This window comes from Sardina pilchardus, chromosome 9, assembly GCF_963854185.1.
Source record: "Sardina pilchardus chromosome 9, fSarPil1.1, whole genome shotgun sequence".
In the NCBI taxonomy this organism is placed as follows: domain Eukaryota; kingdom Metazoa; phylum Chordata; class Actinopteri; order Clupeiformes; family Clupeidae; genus Sardina; species Sardina pilchardus.
In genome coordinates this window covers 28,762,227-28,778,291 of record NC_085002.1, presented here as the reverse complement: position 1 = coordinate 28,778,291, position 16,065 = coordinate 28,762,227, and the positions used below count along the sequence as shown (strand labels likewise).

Sequence of the window (16,065 nt, the reverse complement as noted above, 5' to 3'; positions counted from 1 at the left end):
AGTTTATGGGTCAGTATTTTCACTTCACAGAGCACTGCTGTCTCCCAAAAGTAGTAATTCCTCATATGTGTCGCAGTAAAATTGTCCAAAGGCTAACGCACTGACAGAGTAAACAGATCGGTTCATTTGTAGCGCTGCCAAGCTCAGAAGTAGCTTTGAGGGTTCATCTTGCAAACCAGTAACTCATAAAGGCGAAAATGATACTTAAAAGTGTCAAAAGTTCTAAATCTGGGCAATGTTCTTGTTTGCTTGGTTTGTTGGAACTGTGGTTGTCCGTTGTGTGCTGTATGTTTCATTTGCTCAGCAGAACTTTTATAGTTTGAGTGTTCCCTGACACTTATTGTACAACTGAATGTTGCCCCTTTTTGCAGTCACTGGTTGTCCACTGTTGGACTGCATTTATGTTCTGTGTGTGTTTCACTGAATCTGTACCTGGACCTGTTTGTTGAATTTGACATCTGTACCTGTATGTTGTACATTGACTGCATGTTGTAAATTGAAAAGATTATTGTCCATGTATATTTGTGTGTATTGTGTGTTTGCATGGTTATTGTACTCTCAAGGGCTGTTCACACCAAGATTGATAACTACCGTAATTTCCCCACTATTACCTGCGGTTTATACATTGATTTTGCATAATTTCTTCAGCTTTGAGGTTAATACATGGGGGCAATTAATATGGTATTAATATGGCTTTGTTTCTTTTAAACACTGTCGAGTGGCTCATACACAATGCGGCTAATACACAGGAAATTACTATATAAGCATAATGCCAAAAAAGTATTGTTGTAGCTAAAATGAATGACAATGGCGTGTGTGTGTGTGTGTGTGTGTGTGTGTGTGTGTGTGTGTGTGTGTGTGTGTGTGTGTGTGTGTGTGTGTGTGTTGGAGCGATGGTGTTGACCCATTCATGTGTGTTGTGTGTTTCAGTGACTCTGTACAACTGCTCGGTGGGCCGCTCAGACTGCAGCCGATGCCACACGGCGGAGTCGCGCTACAGCTGTGTGTGGTGCGGCGGTGCCCACTCCAGGTGCGTCTACAGCGGCTCCTGCCACCAGTCCGTGGAGGACACCTGCCCCGCGCCCGTCATCCATTTCGTGAGTCTTACCGCAACATGACACATGCCAACCTGACACCTACGGTAGAGAGTGACTGTGTGTGTGTGTAGCAATATTTTACATCGCTAGCTTGTTGAAAATGAAGTTCAGTCTTTAGGTCGTTGTTGGTGTCGAGCAATTGTTATCATTGCTTTAACCAGACCCTAATCGTAGCTATAAATAGTTGTTGCTAGAGGGTTGGAACAACAGATACTTTGTTTATAATCTGAGGTTCAGTCATTGGCGTAGCTGGTTGATGGTCCTCCTGATGACCTTGTGATTTTGTCCTGCAGATTGAGCCTCTCTCAGGGCTGGTCGAGGGCGGCACCGTGGTGTCCATCACCGGCTCCAACCTGGGGCAGAAGGCGCAGGACATCCAGGGCTCGGTCACTGTGGCCGGGGTGCCGTGCGAGGTCATTCCCAACCTCTACGAGATCTCCTCCAGGTAAAACACCTGGTTGATGTCGAGCATTCTGAAACTGATTGCTCCAGTCTTGGTGGAGGTGCATTCAAATTTGGCAAACAGTGGTGGTGTTTTTTTTTAAGAGTTACATTTGAATGATTTGATGTCAACGTTCCATTCTAACTGTAATTGCATTGTTGTCTTCATCAACCTTGCATCCAGTTCCACTGTATATTCGCGGAGACCTATCTCCTCAGACTGAAAACTCAAGTCTGACGAAAAACTTTGCAAACGTTCTCCTATGTTTGCGAAATTGAATGCATTTCTGATTTGCTGATTTCTTGATTATGATTGGTCCCTTAGCTGTTGTAATATCACTGGGACCTACTTCCTCTCTCTTGGCTTATGGCTAAAGAGACCACTGAGTTCAAAAGAACGTGCTTTTGAGATCAGTGGCAATCACACAGTCAAGTGCTCAAACATGGAATCGGCTTTGTCCCAGCTCAAGACTAAAAGATCATTTCATTGCAAAGATCATTTAATTGTTTTGTTTTTTCATTGAAAAAGTTTGTAGTACAACTAAACTCAATCCATGTATGCTAAACTGTCTGTAAATATTGTTGACGGGACGTGCATATTCTCAGCCCCAGATGTTTGCTGCAGGGGTTATTTACGCTACACAGCGTCTACACAGTTTTGAGTGCTCAGCACATTGGCAGTCGCCAAAAAATTGGGACAGAAGGGGATCAAGTTCACGATGAATTGATAGATACATATCCTCTGGATTTATACAGGATTAACCCTGGGACACCTGCTATTGTGATGTTTGTTTGGAGTGTTATTGTGACAGGGCTGGGGCTCGCGTGTATGTAATGTGCGTGTGTGTGTGTGTGTGTGTGTGTTCTCTGTCGTGTAGGATTGTGTGTCGGACCAAAGCCAGCGCGGAGGAGAAGTCGGGCCACGTGCTGGTGGAAGTCAGTGGCGGAGGCTTTGGTCTGTCCAGTCAGCTCTTCAGCTACCAGGTGAGCGACCACCACACATGACCACAGCAAAAAAGGGTGTCTAAAAACACTGAATTTGAGGTAAAAGGTACTCAAAACAAGTGAAATTATCTCTCCATGCAGCAAGATAATTTCACTTGACAAGATTTCTTAAATTAAGATAATTAAATCTAGAAATAAGATTATAGTGTAAGGTTGAATAAGAATTTCACTCTTAAAACAATATGAATTATCTAACACCTCCAAATCTAAGTTTTTTTTATCTTGATCAGAATCAAATAATTTGCAGTGATCAGACCAGGAACACTATGGAATTGAGAGATCGGAGTTAGAATATGGAATTGTGGGATTGGATTAGGACTGGTTGAGAAAGTCAGATGGATTATAACACATACTGTAGCAGGGGTCACTGGGTCTGTTATTTCTCTGGGTTTAGGGCCAGATGCATCTTCACTCTCTACATTTGGAGGCTTTCTGCTGCAATATTTGAAAAGATAAAAAGAAGCTCTATTCAAAGTCCCTTCAAAGACCCATTTTCTACCACTGAGAGACTCTGAGTAGCAGAGATACTGTGATGGATAGATATGTATATAGCTACTTTATTGATCCCCAAGGGGAAATTGATGAACTCCTACTTAATTTTCCTCTTTTGTACCCCTGCCCATCATCTCTCTCTCTCTCTCTCTCTCTCTCTCCCTCTCCCTCCCTCCCTCTCTCTCAGGACCCCCTGGTGAGTGAGGTGGCTCCTCGGCGTGGGCCCATAGCGGGGGGCACGTCTCTGACGCTGTCAGGCCAGAACTTGCTGACGGGGCGGCCCAGTGACATCAGCGTGCTGGTGGGCGCCGTGCCCTGCACCATGTGAGTCTCACACACACACACACACACACACACACACACACACAGAGAGAGAGACACGCTCTCTCTCTGTCTCTCTTTGATTCATGTTCCCTTTACCTTCCTTCCTGTTTCTCTATCTGTTGCCCTCTTTCTCTCTTTCTTCCATCTTTTCTCTCTTTCTCCTCCTCTCTCTTAATCTAATTCAATTCAATTCAGTTCAATTCAGTAAAGCTGTATTGACATGATTATTCACAAAGACAGTTTTCCCAAAGCATAGCGTATAAAGGTATATTCTCTCTCTCTCTCTCTCTCTCTCTCTGTGTTTAGTGTGGGGAATGTGCAGGAGGCCTCCATAGAGTGTGTGACCAACAGCAGTGTTAGTGTCGGGGAGCACACGGTGACGGTGCGCTACGGCAACAGTGAGCGTCATCTCCACGGCACCAAGTATCACTACACACCCAACCCCAACATCACACAAGCCTTCCCCGCCAAGAGCTTCCTCAGGTGTGTGTGTGTACTGTGTGTACTGTGTGTACTGTGTGTACTGTGTGTACTGTGTGTACTGTGTGTACTGTGTGTACTGTGTGTACTGTGTGTACTGTGTGTGTGTGTGTGTGTTGTGTGTGAGTTCACACTGTGAGATAAAGATGTATGTGCAATTAAGATTGACTTTTTTCTTTTGCTCAGTTCTAATGAAGACTTGTCCTTTATTTGTGCACAAATGATATCCATACTAAATTAAACAGCTGAAGTCATTCTTGCTTCCGGTTGCACTTTAAAATATATATATCATCATGATTGTGAGACAGTGTTGGAATTTCCCAGTTCCTATGCCTGTGTGTGTTTGTGGCTGTGTGTGCATGCGTGTGTATCCGTGTGTGTGTGCGTATGTGTGTGCCTATGTGTGTGTATGTGTTTGATATGTGATATGTGTAGTGTAATAACGTCTGTGCTGCCCCCCCTTCACCCACAGCGGTGGCCGAGTGATCTATGTGAACGGCCATAACCTCGACGTGGTCCAGGAGCCTCGTATGATGGTCACCGTCTACCCTGCGGAGTCCGGCCAGGACAAGAAGAGGAAGAGGAGGAGCAGGAAGAGTGGCCGCACCGCCGCTCTCCTCGGCCCGGCCCCGGAGGACAGCCTGCTGGGGAGGCACAGACGGATCGTCCCAGAACCCGACTGCCCCAAAGGCGTGCTCTGCTCGGCCAAAAAGGTGCGTCTCTGCCTGACCAGTGAGCTGGTGCTGTGATGGCCTAATTAATGGCAGTAGCAATTCCAGTTTAGAATGTAAACAACTCCCCCTTTTTATTCTCTCTTTTCATGTCTTATTTTTGTTTTCCACTCTTACATGATCATAGGTAAGCTAGTTTCATGTAACCGTCTTTATGAAACTCAATAAACAGTTGATCATAAAAGAAGAATGTGAAAGACTAAAGCTGGCTTATTCATAAAGCAAATGGCCTTGGGAGCATCTGGAGAGTTCTGCCATGTTTTTAGGTACAACAGGTTGCACACAAGTTGTATAGCGCGTTTCAAGGCACCAAAAGCACTTAACAGTGAAGGGGGGACATCACTAACCACCACTGAACCAATTTGGAGTCATGGGGGTGTTACATAGAGGTCTGGTTGCAGAAAATCATGGATTGTATCAATGTTGTCTTGGTAGTATAGGTTATGTCCAACTCTGCAGCCAGCTAGTGTTCTCACTGCAATGCTTGTTCAAAATTGTCTATTCAAAAGCTATTTTCCACCACTGATAGATTCCATTACTGTTGTGAGATTCAACTCACTCGTATGCTTTATTCCCCTCTATTTTGTGCCTCTTGCACATGGCTCTCTATCTCTCTATATCTATTTATCTATCTATCTATCTATCTATCTATCTATCTATCTCTCTCTATCTCTCTCTCTCTCTCTCCCTGTTAGTACGTGGAACGCTGTGAACCAAACACCACGTCGCAGCTCCTGTGCCGGACCCCGGCGGTGGACATCTACGCCCTTGATGGACAGGTGCAGGTGGAGTTCCTGCTGGACAACCTGCGCTTCGACTTCCAGGCCGTGATGCAGACGCCCTTCGTGTACGAGCTCAACGCCACCCTGCGGCACCTGAACCAGCACGACCCCAGCAAGCCCTTCCGCTACAAGCCCGGCAGCGTCATCTCCGTGGAGGTCAGTACTGAGGGAGGAGGAGGAGGAGGGTCAGGGAGGGACGAATGACCCTGGTCAGGGGATAATAAGGCATCTAGCAACGGACTACACACAATACAAAATGCGTTTTCTAGCTGCCTTTTGCAGAGTGGTCATCAAGCTATTATCAGACATAATTTAATCTAATGTATGTGTTGTGTACTTGTGTGTACTTGCAAATGTAGGACTCCATTTTAATGCACATTTGTCAGTGGAAGAACTTCAAAGTATAAACACATGAACCATTACTTTACTTGTATCTTTACTATCTATGTACACTATACTGCTCTATGTTTACTGTTATTATTAATTGTTCTAATGTTATCATGGACAAAGTGTCTGCTGCTTACTACCCTAAACATGAATATCTTTACGCGTTACGTGTTTTTAGGGGGAGAATTTGGACCTGGCCATCTTTAAGGAGGAGGTGGTGGCGATGATCGGGGAGGGGGTGTGTGCGGTCAAGACCCTGACCCAGAACCACCTGTACTGTGAGCCGCCGCCCCAGCAGCCTCCTCCAGGCCCCGGCAGGAGACGGGACGGCGCCGACGCTCTACCGGAGTTCACCGTGAGTACCGCTTACTACAGCTCTCGCTATCAACACAGTGTCTGTCTGTCCGTCTGTCCGTCTGTCTGTCTGTCTGTCTGTCATAAAAATAACATACATTTTTGACATTTTGCTCCATTGTCTGTGATCCCCACCTCTAACTGTAATACCCTCCCCCCCATTACCACCACCAACATCAACAACAACAACAACAACCCTACACTATATGCTATAGTTATCATGGACTGTCGACATATTGACAGTATTGTATGATGAGGCCCTCTGTGATTCCTACCCCTATCTTAATGCAACCTGCCCCCCTCCCCTTCAACCACAGGTGCAAATGGGCAACCTGAACTTTTCTTTGGGTCGAGTCCAGTACGACACACTCAGCCAGTCCACCTTCCCCCTGGAGGCCAAGATCGGAGTGGGCGTGGGAGCCTCCATTGTGGCCCTCATCGTCTTCATCATTGTGCTCATATACAGGTATGACCTGCAGCGGGAGTCAGAACGGCTACACACAAGGACATACCTGAGAGAGTTCAGAGACAAACACATTCTCTTAACTGTTCAACTGGAACACATTTGTGGAAATATAAAAAAATGTTCCTTATGTTCCTTAGACCTTTTCTCAAGTGTGTGAATATTTGCGCTTGTTTGCAGATTTAACACTATTTCACACTTCAGGTGCGCTTATAGGCTTCTGTTTTACTACTTGAAGACATGGTACATCATAAATACGTCTAATACATATGCATTGAAGTGATTCACTAATTGGCAAAAAATCATAGATCACAAGCCTATTAGAAGTATCATAATCCCCTGAACCTTGACATGGGGATTTGCTGCTGTTGCTCTTTCTGGTGTGAATTACACTCAGTCACAGGAGCCTGAGGTCCATCTGGTTCTTATTGAGCACAGTGGCAGCCAAGTGTGGGAATTAGGTGTCGTCTGTCTTTGTAACTCCCTCTCTTTCTCTTTCTCTCTCACTCTCTGTGTGTGTGTGTGTGTGTGTGTGTGTGACTGACTGACAGGAGGAAGAGTAAACAGGCCCTGAGAGATTATAAGAAGGTTCAGATCCAGCTGGAGAATCTGGAGACCAGTGTGCGTGACCGCTGCAAGAAGGAGTTCACGGGTGAGCAAGGAGAAAGAAGGAGAGGAGAGAGATAGAGAGAGAGAGGGAGAGAAGCGAATATATGAAAAGGAGCTGAAGACATGGGAGGAATGTTTTTGATAAAGGCTTCAGATGAAAGAATGGGAGACCAAAGGAAAACAAAAAAAGGACATTTTGAAGAGATTAAACTTTGAGCACTCCCTCAGTGGAAATGTATTTGTGTGTCTTTCTAGATATTAGGGGGATCGGTTTTATTTTCTTTCAAATGTCATGTCTCAATGAAATGAGCTCACATATTAATCCTCACATAAATGTGGTGTAGCTTTCAGTTGACTCAGAGGCTAGCTGAAACTGAGCGTCTAACTGTATTAACAGAGACACCTGATTTGAAGTGAGACATCTTCAAACGTTTCACCCGTGACCTTTCCACGTCAGCACACTGCCTGGGCTTGTGTGTGGAGGTCATGACCCCTGATCCTAACCCAGAACCCCTAACCCTCTACCCTCTCCTTGACCCCTCCGCAGATCTGATGACGGAGATGATGGACATGTCCAGTGACCTGGTGGGATCGGGAATCCCGTTCCTGGACTACCGGAGGTACGCGGAGCGGATCTTCTTCCCGGGCCACCGCGAGTCGCCCCTGCGCCGAGACCTGGACGTGCAGGAGTGTCGCCGGGCAACCGTGGAGCAGGGCCTGGTGCAGCTCTCCAACCTGCTCAACAGCAAGCTCTTCCTCACCAAGGTAACGCTGCTCTGCTCTGCTCTGTTGCCACGGTGACCCAGTGTGCATTTTTAGCTCCAGGACAGCGTGTCCTCGCTCTGACCGAAGAGGTCAAGTCGGTTTTATAAGTGATGATTCAAGACGGACAGGAAGTGGGTGGCAAGAGAGGCTAGCAAGCCTAGTATTGTGGCACATTGCCTTTCTGTCATATAATCCCTTGTATGTAATTGCACTACTCTGAGACCTTGCAAATTGAATCCCAGGACAAAATAATGTTTTTCCGAGTTGAATTGATTCCTGTTCTTTTTTTTTGCCTGAGAACTTTTGTGAGACGTTCTCAGTCTTCTCATTCTCTTGTGTGAGATTAATCTCCCGTCTCCGGTCCTGTCCCGTAGTTCATCCACACCCTGGAGAGCCAGCGGACGTTCTCGCCGCGGGACCGCGCCTACGTGGCCTCGCTGCTGACCGTGGCGCTGCACGGCAAGCTGGAGTACTTCACCGACATCCTCAAAACACTCCTCAACGACCTGGTGGAGCAGTACGTGGCCAAGAACCCCAAACTCATGCTGAGGAGGTGAGGAGCTGGGAGGGGACCGAGGAGTGTGTCTAGGAGAGTGTGTGTGTGTGTGTGTGTGTGTGTGTGTGTCTGTGTGTGTCTGTGTGTGTCTGTGTGTGTCTGTGTGTGTCTGTGTGTGTCTGTGTGTGTCTGTGTGTGTGTGTCTGTGTGTGTGTGTCTGTGTGTGTGTGTGTGTGTGTCTGTCTGTGTGTGTCTGTGTGTGTCTGTGTGTAGGGCTTGGAGAGAATGTGTGTGAGATTTCTCTGCGTGTCCCATTGCAGTGTTGTGCTCCCTCTGTGGTGAGAGCGTTCTGCGCTGTCTTGTCAGGCGACTTTTCATCTTTATGCTTTTGGATCTCATTGGCGTCTCCTGGGCAGAGCCAGAAGCCTTGACCGTTCTCTCTTTCTCCTTGCTTGTCTGGCAGGACGGAGACAGTGGTGGAGAAACTGCTGACCAACTGGATGTCCATCTGCCTCTACGCGTTCCTCCGGGTAAGATTCGGACAGCGGGAGGGGAGGCGGGGAGGCGCGGGGGCGGGGGAACGTGGAAATAAGCCAGAACCTAAAAGTCCTGCTAGAACCGTAACTGTAACTGAGCCGGGACGGCGGCCATCGTCAGCTCACAAACAGCTGCCTAAGTAGCCCATCTGGTCGCGCAGTTAGGAGCTAATAATCATAAAACTGCGAAGGGCTGCAGGATGTGTGTTTTAGAGTGCGTTCATGCCTGCTAAGAAGACGGGCCTCTGCCAAACAGTTGTGCTCGTCTGTATCCTCTTGGTTCGCTCACTCGCTGGTGGCGTTGTTGTTTCCCTGTGGCAGGATTCGGCGGGCGAGTCTCTCTACATGCTCTTCAGAGCCATCAAGCACCAGGTGGACAAAGGGCCGGTGGACGCCGTCACGGGCAAAGCCAAGTACACCCTCAACGACAACCGGCTACTTCGGGAGGACCTGGAGTACCGCACCCTGGTGAGGGAGCGCCTCTCGCTCTGCCTGTGTTTTTTTATGTTGTCAAGTTAGTCCTGTTTGTTTGTGTTTGAGAATTTGTAAGGATTCATAGAAAGTTGCCCTTTTATACAGCGGCTTTGGAAAAGTATCAAAGTCTCACTGTATCATTTCCAAACTCTAGCAACTAGATTTTTGATCAATTTGAATGAACTTCTCTCTCTCTCTCTCTCTCTCTCACTCGGTCTCTTTCTCATTCCCCTTCCCAGACAGTGAATGTATTAATGCAGGGCACAGGGACAAATGAAGCCCAGACCGTCCCTGCTAAAGTCCTGGACTGTGACACCATCACCCAGGTGAAAGAGAAGATCCTGGACCAGGTCTACAAGAGCACATCCTTCTCCCAACGACCCCACTCCGACTCCCTAGACCTGGGTGAGTCCACTGGCCGTGGGCCCTGGTGTGAAGCACCAGTGGGGTAGGCTGGGTAAACCTTGTCTGATCTGCCGGCGATCTGGATTTCGCCCTGCAGCTCAGGCTGGAATCCTGCACATCTATTTCTCCTGCTTCCTGTCCATCTTCTGGGTCCAATCAAAAACTAGCTGATCCAAAAGGCGCACCTGGATTATTGGTCTGATTGGTTGAAGGACTATCCAAAAGCGCACAATCATTTGAACTATGCTCATTGATCACGCCTCTTGTGCAGTAGAAATCAAGCACAGACTCCCCAGACTAATGTTCAATCTTAAAATATTATGGTGATAGCCAGACTAGCAGGGGGTTGAACTGTGTGGAATTTTAGTTGTCGGAGCTGAATGCACCATGACCACCAGAGGGTTGCCGGTTCGATCCCCGACCAGTCCACCACGGCTGAAGTGCCCTTGAGCAAGGCACCTAACCCCTCACTGCTCCCCGAGCGCCGCTGGTTGGGCAGGCAGCTCACTGCTCTGGGTTGTGTGATTCACCTCACTGTGTGTTCACTGTGTGCTGTGTGTTCACTAATTCGGTTAAATTGGGTTAAATGCAGAGAACTGAATTTCCCTCACGGGATCAAAAAAGTATATATTCTATTCTATTCTATTCATTGCAGTGGCCCTTTGGCGTGCATTGTTTTTAATACAGTGCCCCTGGAGGTGAAAAGTAGTATTGCATGTTTTCATGATTATTGGATATCTTGGTGACACAGAACAGACGTGGTTTTGATATTAGCATCAAAATGTGTATTTGTTTGCATTCTGGTGCTATTTCTAGGTCATTTTTCGAATGTTTTAAACTGAAGAAACTACACGTAGCCCCATGAAGTGCACCGGCAGGTCAACTGAGAGTGTGTCCACCGCATCCATGTAACATTTGTGGTGTTAATAGCTATTGTTGTGTCCTTGTTGTGCTGCAGAGTGGCGGTCAGGTGTGGCTGGCCACCTGATCCTCTCCGATGAGGACCTGACGTCTGTGGTGCAGGGCAACTGGAAGCGGCTCAACACACTGCAACATTACAAGGTGCAGGACTACAACAACCCCAGAGTGCTCTGCCTTGTCACACAGTATCTTGCATATGACCTTAAAAAGAACATTGAGTGCAGTGCTGTAAGACTGAATCTTGATCAAGTTTGCCCTTTTTTTTGCTCTAAGTGTATGCTAACATGCAAATAAACACCTCTGTGTAGCAGAGCTTGTGAGAGAGCACTGTGTGAATCCGTCCCTCTCTGTAGCCGTGCTGGGAGCTCGTGGGAGCTGCTCTGCTGTATGCTGTATGGCCAGGTGCTTGCGTGTGAGCTGTTAGGCACGTGAGGACCACTAGGGGGCAGCCCGCACTGACCTCCTGTCTCTTCTCCTCAGGTTCCAGATGGAGCCAACATGGCCTTGGTCCCACGGCACAGTAAACACATTCACCATGACAACCACGACTACGTGGCAGGAGAGAGTAAGTATTGAGGTCATGAGCACACACACACACACACACACACACACACACACACACAACTCAAATACAACTCACTCACTCACTCACTCACTCACTCACTCACTCACAGATCCTGCTTATCTATAGTGAGGGTGGCTGTTAAAGCATCCACATGTGTCTGCACGGTCCCAGCACAGCTGTGCTACAGTGTTTTGACTTTTCCAACGCCCTGCTCCTGCCCTGGTGTGTGAGCGTTGTGCCGTGGGCATTCCCCCTCTGACTGGCGTCCTCTCTTCCTCCCTGAGCAGAGACCCCGATGCTGGAGGACGCCGACGAGGGCGGCGTGCGGCTCTGGCACCTGGTCAAGGCCAGCGAGGAGCCCGAGCTGCCCAAGCACCGGAGGGGCAGCCTGAGGGAGCGGGAGAGGGCCAAGGCCATCCCTGAGATCTACCTCACACGCCTGCTCTCCATGAAGGTAGCACACACACACACACACACACACATACACACACCAAATAAGAATGTTTTGGTCATACGTCTTGTCCCAAAACATCATCTCGTCTACAGTGCAACAATGTCTTCCTCACTCATACTGTGTGTGTGTGTTTGTGTTTGTGTTTAGGGAACACTCCAGAAGTTTGTGGACGATTTGTTCACGGTGATTCTCAGCACCAGCCGGCCGGTGCCTCTAGCCGTCAAGTACTTCTTCGACCTCCTGGATGACCAGGCGGCGCACCACGGGATCGCCGACTCCGAGACCATCCACATCTGGAAAACCAACAGGTAGGGTGGGGAAGGGAAAGGAAAGAAAGAAAGAAAATTCCAGAAGGAGGTCTCCTAAAACAATGCCTCTCAAAGCCAAACGCCCCCAGCACTTTTCTTGTGTGTGGTTTTAATACCTACCACATGTTTATTGCTTGTGTAACTAAATAATTGTGCTGTAAGAACCATTATGTACTTCCAGCACGGAACATTGTGGAAAATCAGACCACCTTCCAATGAGAGAGAGAAAGAGAGAGAGAGAGAGAGAAATAAATGGTTCCTGTGTTTCTTTGCCCCCCCCCCCCCCCCCCACAACAGTTTGCCACTGCGGTTCTGGATCAACATTGTGAAGAACCCTCAGTTCATCTTTGACGTCCAGGCGTCGGACCATGTGGACGCTGTGCTGTCGGTCATCTCCCAGACCTTCATGGACTCCTGCACCATCGCCGAGCACAAACTGGGCAGGGTGAGCGAGAGCGGACGGGGAGAGCGGGACGAGAGAGAGAGAGAGAGAGGGAAGGAAAGAACGATTGAATGAAAGGAACGAAGAAAAAAGGGGGTGTGTGGAATGCCTTGGCTGAGTTGGGCCCCTGGCGGCTGGGGTAGACAGTCTGGCAGAGCAAACGGCAAAAACAGAGTTGTGTGTTACATCATCCTGGTGTCAACCGAGCAACATGCTTTTGCTGGGCACACACTGGGCAGGGTGAGCAAGAGAAGAGAGGGAGAGAAGGAGGGAGGGAGGGAGGGAAGGGAAGGGAAGAAAGGAGAGAAGGACCAGAGGGGTGTGAGACATGAGTTGAGGTGTGAAGTAGCATATGTGTGAAAGCTGCAGCCATTTCGGGATAGCTGGCTCCAATGTGGGGCAGGATTGGATGTGTGTGTGTGTAGGGGGAGGGGATGGATTGGCAAAGGTGTGAGGGGTGGAGTACAGCATGAAAGGCAGGCGTGGAGGAGAGTATGTGGAAACATTTGCACTCACTCCTCTCCCTCTCCCTCTCCCTTGTCTTCTTCCTTTGTAACGCCTGGCTGAATAGGACTCGCCCATCAACAAACTGCTGTATGCCAGAGATATCCCACGCTACAAGCAGATGGTGGAGAGGTGAGAAACGCACACACACACACACACACTTACATACAGGTTTTACAACCCCCATAGTCCTTTGATTTACGCCCCTCCATTCTTTGAGGAGAAGCAAATTCATGAAGCAAGCGATTTTATCCAGGCGCTTTTGCTTGTCACAGATGGGCCTTAACGGCAGGTTTGGAATGTGATGAAAGCCAAGCCGAGCGCTGAACTCGTGACCTCCCAATGCAGCCACACACTTGAGCGCCTCGGTTCTGCCCAGTGCACCTAGTCCTGCAGTCCACTCATTAGTAGATGTCTGTCTTTTGTCCTTCCTCTGTCCCCTCCGCCTCCTGCAGATACTACGCTGATATCAGACAGACCATCTCAGCGAGTGACCAGGAGATGAACTCTGCCTTGGCTGAGCTTTCTAGGGTAACGCTCTTTACAGAACATGCATAGACTGCGTGTCATTTTGTTCAGATCTGCTTCCAAATGTGTAGTCTGTGTGACCATTGAATGTGATGTCAAATGGTAATAAACATGTATGAGACCTAGATGATTGTGATACTTTTTGTGATATTGTGATATTAATGTGATGTTGTGATATGAATGTGATCTTATTCTGTCTCCAGAATTACTCAGGGGAGTTGAATTACCTGGTGGCTCTCCATGAGCTATACAAGTATATCAACAAATACTACGATCAGGTGAGTGTTGGAGGACCAGGAGCATTATGAGAATGCACTGCTCTCCTTTTTCAGTTGTGGATTTATAGTGCATCAGCCTTTTATGCTTCATTAGAACATTCAAGCCCTTCATCTTTACACTTTTTTTATGTCTTGTAACTATCTTAAACATGTACCCTGCCTGTATTGATGGATGTCGATGTAATAGCGATTGTTTGGCACTTCCATCCAAGTAATACTTTCTCTGCTTGGGCGACTTCTGCCTGTTGTTGTGCTAGTTGAGGAAGAGCCATGTGCTGTCGTGAGGTAACGGTTGCCTGGTTGTTGTAACACTGTCCATGTCCCCGGATGCTCTCTGACAGATTATTGGAGCGTTGGAGGAGGACACCACGGCCCAGAAGATGCAGCTGGGCTACAGGCTACAGCAGATCGCTGCCGCCGTCGAAAACAAAGTGACCGACTTGTGACCGACCAGGAACAAGAGTGCGGGGAGCGTGGGAGAGAAAAGGGAGGGGCGGGAGAGAGAAAGCGTGGGGGGGGGGGCAGGCAGACCAACTGGACACTTCAAAAAGACTCCCTGGAGAGGGAGTTTGGGGGAGGAGGGGCCTTCACACAGTCTCTCACTCAGTTGAAGACATTGAGGAGGCTAGTAGGGCGTTGTGTTGTGAATAAGTGGTCTAAAACACAGCCGTGTGTGTGTGTGTGTGTGTGTGTGTGTGTGTATGCCCTCGCTCTTTTGATGGAGGACCAGGGGGCCCTTTGGGTTTGCGTTATTCAAGTTATCACATTCCATGTTGTTCAAGTGCAGAGCGGCTTGAACGGACACATACAGAATCAGTCGAGGAGGACCCCCCCCCTCCCTCCCTCCTCCAAAAAAATAAAGTCTGGTCCTGAAAACGAATCACATATTACTCATGAGGAGTGCTTGGAAGCAATGGACTGACGCGGACGCAGAAGCCTGTGGCCTCCTGACTGGTAAAGCTGATACTGGGTATGAACACAAAGAATCCTTCTTTTGGGTGGAGCAGGATCATGGAGCAGAATGGGCCACGGGCTGTGTGTCTAGGAGAAGCACGAGTTCTGTGCTCACGCATGCTGTCCACTGTCCACAGCACAGGACACTACGCCACATACACTCACACGGTTGTCCTTGGGTAGGTGTGTGTGTGTGTGTGTGTGTTACACAAGAGAGGATATGATTATGTCCTCAACCACTTCTTGGGAGGACATGGAGTTCCTGATCCTCTTTGACTGACCTCCGTTCTCTTGGAGCAGCTTCGTTCACATGGACTAAGTGGTGTGGACCTGCCGACTGGTCCAGACATGGTGGCTGTGGACCACAGTGCTGTTGGGAGTTTGGCCCCTTGTGGCTGGTGGAGATGATCACAAAGTTGTATGTTACATCATTTTGGTGTCAAGCAAGCAACATGCTTTTCCCATCTTTCTCTACCTCTCCCCTTTCTGTGTGTGCGTGAGTGCGTGAGTGCGTGAGTGCGTGAGTGCGTGAGTGCGCGTGCGTGTGTGTGCGTGTGTGTGTGTGCGTGTGTGTGCGTGCGTGTGTGTGCGTGTGTGTGCTTTTAGCTCCTGTCTCTCCCAGGATGTTTAATTCTGACATGAGAAAGCTGCGTTTGGGCATTAGTTGTGTATACTTCCTCTTCCTTTTCTGAATATCACTGGCAAACAAAAGAAGCTACCATAAATTATGATCCCTTGATGTTTTAATTATTTATTTATGTTTTAATGACAAGCCCTCTCCCTTCATCACCCACGATATCTGTCAACCAGCACATATCCGTCCACAGTACAGCTGAGCAAAGAGGAGGTTCAGGAATGAACGCATCATAATCAAGAGGAAGGGCCTGGTCACATGTTACGTGTTTTGTTTTGTGTCCATGTGGTACCATGAGAGGTGAACACATTTCATAAACACTTCAGAGCTACTCCATAAGCTTGATGCCACTATGTGCAACACCAGAGTGGGTCTGTTGAACAAACTGCTTTTAAACCTGTCAGTGTTAAAAACCAATGGTGCATTTGAAAGATGGTTTGATAGTTCACTGTGGAGTGTAGGCCTATCCATTTCTGGGTTTTTTTTTCACATGTATTTTCTTCTTTAGCTTTGCTGATATTGTTGTGAAGAGTCACTCAAGGATGGTTATTTTGAAAGATGAACTTTTCGGACCGATAAACCATCTGAAATCATTGTCATATGATATGGTTTTGAAATTTGTATTTTTAACATTCC

The 16,065-nt window shown here is 48.0% G+C and overlaps 1 protein-coding gene across 1 annotated transcript in view; it reads left to right on the top strand.

The window, feature by feature from the left end:
• Window positions 1-14,321, top strand: part of plxnb1b (plexin b1b) — an 83,908-nt gene extending 69,587 nt beyond the window's left edge. The window contains exons 17-40 of the mRNA XM_062545717.1: window positions 931-1,097; window positions 1,391-1,542; window positions 2,417-2,522; window positions 3,223-3,359; window positions 3,666-3,842; window positions 4,312-4,552; window positions 5,266-5,508; window positions 5,918-6,094; window positions 6,411-6,559; window positions 7,108-7,208; window positions 7,713-7,930; window positions 8,305-8,483; window positions 8,890-8,956; window positions 9,284-9,430; window positions 9,676-9,841; window positions 10,800-10,903; window positions 11,243-11,327; window positions 11,615-11,781; window positions 11,929-12,089; window positions 12,387-12,534; window positions 13,103-13,167; window positions 13,491-13,566; window positions 13,767-13,841; window positions 14,183-14,321. Of these exons, the coding sequence (XP_062401701.1) occupies window positions 931-1,097; window positions 1,391-1,542; window positions 2,417-2,522; window positions 3,223-3,359; window positions 3,666-3,842; window positions 4,312-4,552; window positions 5,266-5,508; window positions 5,918-6,094; window positions 6,411-6,559; window positions 7,108-7,208; window positions 7,713-7,930; window positions 8,305-8,483; window positions 8,890-8,956; window positions 9,284-9,430; window positions 9,676-9,841; window positions 10,800-10,903; window positions 11,243-11,327; window positions 11,615-11,781; window positions 11,929-12,089; window positions 12,387-12,534; window positions 13,103-13,167; window positions 13,491-13,566; window positions 13,767-13,841; window positions 14,183-14,287 (3,413 nt within the window). The 3' untranslated portion in view covers window positions 14,288-14,321. The remainder of the gene's footprint in view (window positions 1-930; window positions 1,098-1,390; window positions 1,543-2,416; window positions 2,523-3,222; window positions 3,360-3,665; window positions 3,843-4,311; window positions 4,553-5,265; window positions 5,509-5,917; window positions 6,095-6,410; window positions 6,560-7,107; window positions 7,209-7,712; window positions 7,931-8,304; window positions 8,484-8,889; window positions 8,957-9,283; window positions 9,431-9,675; window positions 9,842-10,799; window positions 10,904-11,242; window positions 11,328-11,614; window positions 11,782-11,928; window positions 12,090-12,386; window positions 12,535-13,102; window positions 13,168-13,490; window positions 13,567-13,766; window positions 13,842-14,182) is intronic.
• The last annotated feature ends 1,744 nt before the right edge of the window (window positions 14,322-16,065 follow it).